A 6,587-nucleotide genomic window follows, 5' to 3' on the forward strand; every position below is an offset into this window, starting at 1 on the left:
TTTCAAAGGATGATTGATGAATGTGTTAACGAAATCGCCCAATGCATTGAAGATATAATTGTGGCTGTTTGTGGCCTTTCTTCAATATTTCAAATTATTGAAAGAATTATTCTACAAAAAATTCAATCAACAAAAGACTAGTAAGGGTCTTATATTCAAAGGACAAAAATTCACCAACATATTATTCATGTTACTTTAATAATAATCGTATATCTGTGTACATTTTATTTGCTTGTCCCTATTAGATATCTATATTGATACTATTTTCAAGATATATATATATCTATAGCTTATTAAGATCACTTTCCCTTACGAAAATCCCATGAAAACCATAAGGCACTCGACGAGGCAATTTAACATTAGCCACAATATCAAGATTAGGTGATGTTGCATCCATGACCAAAAAATTGGATTCCCCTGTCTTCTCATTATGCACGTACAACATTACGTAGCCATCGTCTTCCTCATCTTCCAAATTATTTTTCGCCATGAAAAATGGTTCACCGCAAAAGCAACCTTCTCCAAATATCCTACATGCCACTATGCAATCGCGACGATCAACTTCTGCGATCGATACGTCCAATTTTACGATCCCTGATAACTTAGGTGGAGGGTACCCAATCGTTGCATATACATACCTACACCATCAAAAGTATTATAATATATATAACGTTGTTATATGTAGCATTGTACTGAATATATTATTTAAAAGTACGTACTTGTTTTTCTTCCCAACATAAGTTGGATTTATGACTCCAAAATCAAGATTTCTAGTAGAAATTGGATGTCTACTCACCACCCCACTATTCAAATTAATTTTCACTTTCTCAACACATCCATGTATCATATCCATCCTCTCTAGTGTATGCTCCACCGATAATATATTCGGGGCAACCAATACTATCGTATCGCCTCCATCCTCTTCCCACGCGTTAATCGCGTGTAAATTATTAAACCCTGGCACATCAAACCACCTCATTTCCGACTCATCCTTAGCCTTCCACGACTTGACATTTCAGTCGAAGGAAGTTGGTCCACTGGGCAAAGTTATTAGAGAGAACATACTTTGGATCAACAGAAGGTTTCAAAGGATGATTGATGAATGTGTTAACGAAATCGCCCAATGCATTGAAGATATAATTGTGGCTGTTTGTGGCCTTTCTTCAATATTTCAAATTATTGAAAGAATTATTCTACAAAAAATTCAATCAACAAAAGACTAGTAAGGGTCTTATATTCAAAGGACAAAAATTCACCAACATATTATTCATGTTACTTTAATAATAATCGTATATCTGTGTACATTTTATTTGCTTGTCCCTATTAGATATCTATATTGATACTATTTTCAAGATATATATATATCTATAGCTTATTAAGATCACTTTCCCTTACGAAAATCCCATGAAAACCATAAGGCACTCGACGAGGCAATTTAACATTAGCCACAATATCAAGATTAGGTGATGTTGCATCCATGACCAAAAAATTGGATTCCCCTGTCTTCTCATTATGCACGTACAACATTACGTAGCCATCGTCTTCCTCATCTTCCAAATTATTTTTCGCCATGAAAAATGGTTCACCGCAAAAGCAACCTTCTCCAAATATCCTACATGCCACTATGCAATCGCGACGATCAACTTCTGCGATCGATACGTCCAATTTTACGATCCCTGATAACTTAGGTGGAGGGTACCCAATCGTTGCATATACATACCTACACCATCAAAAGTATTATAATATATATAACGTTGTTATATGTAGCATTGTACTGAATATATTATTTAAAAGTACGTACTTGTTTTTCTTCCCAACATAAGTTGGATTTATGACTCCAAAATCAAGATTTCTAGTAGAAATTGGATGTCTACTCACCACCCCACTATTCAAATTAATTTTCACTTTCTCAACACATCCATGTATCATATCCATCCTCTCTAGTGTATGCTCCACCGATAATATATTCGGGGCAACCAATACTATCGTATCGCCTCCATCCTCTTCCCACGCGTTAATCGCGTGTAAATTATTAAACCCTGGCACATCAAACCACCTCATTTCCGACTCATCCTTAGCATAATGTGGAATCACCCCAAGTCGGGAGATTTTCCTCGAGTTCATACCCACCAGTGAACCACCGGTGAGTATGAACTTAATCGGGTTCATTCCTATTTGTATGTCTGAAAATATCGCGTATTTTTTTGTGATTTGCAATGTCATGGAACAATGTTGGACGTTTAATTGAAAATATCGGTACGTCTGCGGTTTTTATACCATTCGGGTCGACCCGAAAGTAAGTTAAAAACGGAGGAAACGGACCGTAACGATAAGCAAAAGCCTCGTTAGTTTCGGGGTCGATTTTCGGATGAGCTGTCATGCTCTTGACAAGTTTTCCGTTAAAATTATGACGGCTAAGGGTAATAATATCACCATCTAAGGCTATTTTTACTGCATATGGTAAATCAGATTCACCAAGGGCGAAAAGTTTACCCCCGAATAAAGCTAAGCTTGTATTCGCAAGGCCTATACCGTTTGCGGGATTGAACTGTCCCGCAATCAGTCGGGCCAAGGTGATAGCACCACGTGTGACCGAGGGGAGAAGACCGTTGAAATCGGAAAAAACATTAGGGATAATTTGAAAACCAGTTTCATTTTCGATGTTGTACTTGTAAGTTTTGACAAATCGACTACAAAACGTATCTTTACCTTGGGAAATTTTAATAGAGTGAAGCATTCCATCACCGTCGAAAAGATGGTAAGGTCCACGTGGAAGATTTTGAGGGTTGGGTCCATTTCTAATATACGCGCCGTCTAGGCAAGAGGGAAGGGAGCCTTCCACTACTTTGCATTCAGTAGGTGGAAGCTCATCCACTGGAGCGAAATTGTTAGAGAGTACATACTTTGGATCAACACAGGATTTTCTAGGAGGATCGATGTAAGTATTCACAAAATCATCAAATGTATTGAAGATATTGGAAGGAAATGATGGTTTTCTTGAGGATATTGGTTGTCTTTTTGGTGGTGAAGGGATTGGCTCTTCACCGCCAATGGAGAAGACTTTTAGAGTAAAAGAAGAAGATGTGTTGGGAGAATAATAATAATAATTATTATTATTAAAAGAAAGAAGAGATTTAGGGTGTTGTGATAATGTAGAAAGGGAAGTTGAAGAGAGAGCATCCATTGTGTTTCTTCTTGAACAAATTAAAACAAGAAAAGCAAAGATTATTTGAAACTAAAGAGTGAAGGTTGAAAATATATGTGTTTGCATGATCTAATTTATAGAGTAAAGAAGTGAGGTGTAAGGCAAAGGAAAGGGACAATTCATTTAAGGAATGCCACAATATTTTTGATGTGATATATACAATGAAAATGAAAAGAGGAAGGTTACTAGTTACGTATTAATTTGATCGAATCTAATAACTTTAGTGAAAATCATGTATTTAGATTAACAAATCCATAGAATACGTTAAAAGAAAACGATCATTTAATAGTTACATCCACCAAATATTAGGCAAGAAAAGATCACCATATATTTCACTTTATGACTTTCTTTGTCTTATTTGTGTTTTCTCTTACCTTTTTCTTCTTTCTTTCGGTTTTTTTGATATACTAAATTTTCATTAGTATTGTTCCGTTAAGAAGTCTCTATATCGGTAGAGAGATGAAAAATTATTCTTATATGGACTTGGATAAATCTCTCCAGCGAGCTAGTATTTTAGGTTGAGTTAAGTTTAGGTGTCATATCTTTACAATAATTACTCCCTTAATAATTTTTTTTGTTTTTTTGTTTGGAGCATTATTTCCGAAACTATTTTCTAATTTTTTGGTTTAATAAATTTTAAATATATAACACAAATACTTTATGTAATATTGCCTGCTTATACATTGGCCTGCTTTGATTTTATTTTTTTGAATTAAAATAGAAATAAAATATGCATACAATACTCTACTTTTTCTAAACTCCACTTATAAAATTAGGTTTTCCTATATATATTTGTAACTAATTATGTATAGAGAAATAACTTAGGTGTCTTGACAAAACCATAGCTCAATATTGTTCGACAAAATGATAATTACACACAAGATAATGTCCAGACTAATTAGCAATAACAAGAGAGTAACAATGACACCAAATATTAAAATGGGTAAATATAATATCCGAGTAAGTAATACAATAATATTGATAAAAACTTGATAGTGTCAAAAGACTACTTCTTTTTTATTTCTCAAAACCACAAACTCCACCAAAACTCTATCAAAATTTGTCTACCAACTTCCACAAATGTGGCTGCTACCTTTCACATTTGTGACTGTCAACTTTCGCATTTGTGGCTATTGATTTCCACAAGTGTGTTTGCCAAAGTTGCTGTCAAGCTTTATTCCTACAAATCTCTCCCTTAATTTTCATTTTTTCTTCTTTACACTAAGGCTTGATCTCAATTTCTGAAAATCTTCAAACTTAAGAGGCTTTGTAAAGATATCCGCAACTTGATCATGAGATTTCAAATACTTAAGCTCTACCTCTTTCTTGGCAATGCATTCTCAGATAAAGTGATACCTTGTGTCTGGGGTGTTTGTGGTTCGGTTTGGATCGGTTATTGGTTAAAACTAAAACCAAAATCTAGTTGTTGTTTTTTTAATTTCTAAAACCAAACGAAAAAAATAACCGTCGATTTGGTTATTTTCGGTTTGGTTCAGTTTTTCTGATTTTTTCGGTTTGAAAAGTAATAAAATTTTAGAAGACATACGTATTTCGATAGATACAAACACATAGTACATGAACAATCCACATGAAAGCTATTGTCGGTTCAATTAATCAATACTAGAATTATTATTACACGAACAAAGTGATTCAATTAAGTGAATGTGTGACTATCTTACGTGAGATAGGGTAGGTAAAGACTAAAGCAATGAATTTTGATGGACTTGGACTTAGGATTGTAATATTTGGGCTAAAAATATAAGTATTGGGCTTGAGAAAATGGTAAAGTTAAAGGTTTTTGTTAGGGAAAATGCATAAGTACCCCCTCAGTCTATGCCCAAAATCCCTGAGACACACCTAACATTAACTAAAGTCCTATTACCCCACCCCCGAACTTATTTTATATATAATTTTCTACCCCTTTTCGGCCTACGTAGTACTATCTTGTGGGTCCAGTGCGTGTTGACAAGGATAGTGTCACATAGGCCGAAAAGGGGTAGAAAATTAATTAAAAAATAAGTTCGGGGGGGGGGGGGGGGGTAATAGGACCTTAGTAAAGGTTAGGTGTGTCTCAGGAATTTTGGGCATAGGCTGGGGGGGTACTTATGCATTTTTCCGTTTTCGTTAATTAAAATTTAACAAAATATTTGTTTTTATTTATGAATAATATATAAATAATTATAAATTTTATATATCTAATTTATCAGTTTGGTTTGGTTGTTTTTTAGTAAAACCAAACCAAATAGCATCGGTTTTCAAAATTTAAAACCAAACCAAACCAAGTATCGGTTTTTTATCGGTTTGGTTTATATTGCGCTTCAGTTTGATTTTTTAACCATAACCATGAACAACCCTACTTGTGTCTATGTGCTTGCTCCAATCATGATACACTGAATTCTTGGCAAGTGTTTGTGCAAATTTATTATCAACACAAATCATTGTGGCTTCAATTTGCGGAAAATTGAGTTCCTTGAATAATCTCCTAAATCAAATAGCATGACACGTACATGATGTCGTTGTCATGTATTCAGCTTCACAAGTCGAGAGAGTAACAATTGATTGTTTATTTGAACTCTAAGAAATAACACAATCACCCAAGAAAAACACAAAATCATATATATATGTTTTTTCTATCATCAACATCTCCCGCATAATCACTATCACAAATCCCACAAGATTAAAATCATCAGAAGAAGAATAAAATAGCACAAGGTCAATTGTACATTTTAGATAACGAAGAATTCTTTTAGCGACCTTCAAGTGAGTGGAAGTAGGAGCTCCTATGAAGCGACTTACTATTTCAACTGCAAATAGTATATCTGGTCTCATACATGTCAAGTACCTTAGACTTCCTACGAGATTCTTGAACAGAATGGAGTCCACCTTTTCTCCATCATCATCAAACTTTGACAATTTTGTTCCACTTTCCATTGAGGTGTTCACAGGGTTGCAATCGAACATGTTGAGCTTCTTCAAAATCTCCTCGATCTGTATAGCTTTCTTGATATATGAAGATGCATTTCTCCATTTGCTCCACTTAGCTTCTAGGACCAAATAATATGGCATGAGCCCTATGTCCGTCATCTCTAACTCAAGGGACACAACTTTCTTGAAAGCTTCATACAAAACTGAATTATTACCCGTTAGAATGAGATCATCAACATAAAGACAAACAAGCAGAATATCTCTGTTAGTGTGAACTTGAATGTAAAGAGCATATTCATAATGGAGACAACGATTAAACCCATTCTCTTGAAAGTATTTGTCAATGCGATTATTTCATGCCCGTGAAGCTTGCTTCAACCCATATGAGATCCTTTCATCAAACTCAACACCTTATTTTCATGATTTTTTACCACAAAGCCCAATGATTGCTCAACGT

The 6,587-nt window shown here is 34.7% G+C and overlaps 1 protein-coding gene and 1 pseudogene across 1 annotated transcript; both read right to left on the reverse strand.

Annotated features, from left to right (window-relative positions):
• Window positions 1-239: 239 nt before the first annotated feature.
• Window positions 240-979, reverse strand: LOC102585426 (probable carotenoid cleavage dioxygenase 4, chloroplastic). The gene is made up of 2 exons (XM_006359913.2): window positions 720-979; window positions 240-638 (listed from the first exon to the last, which is right to left on the reverse strand). Exons 1-2 carry the CDS (start codon window positions 977-979, stop codon window positions 284-286), a joined length of 615 nt encoding a protein of 204 aa, XP_006359975.1. The 3' UTR covers window positions 240-283.
• Window positions 980-1,321: 342 nt separating this feature from the next.
• On the reverse strand, window positions 1,322-6,289 carry LOC102585766 (probable carotenoid cleavage dioxygenase 4, chloroplastic; annotated as a pseudogene).
• Window positions 6,290-6,587: the final 298 nt, after the last annotated feature.

The sequence above is a fragment of the Solanum tuberosum genome, unplaced genomic scaffold (genome assembly GCF_000226075.1).
Source record: "Solanum tuberosum cultivar DM 1-3 516 R44 unplaced genomic scaffold, SolTub_3.0 scf00303, whole genome shotgun sequence".
Classification (NCBI taxonomy): Eukaryota; Viridiplantae; Streptophyta; class Magnoliopsida; order Solanales; family Solanaceae; genus Solanum; species Solanum tuberosum.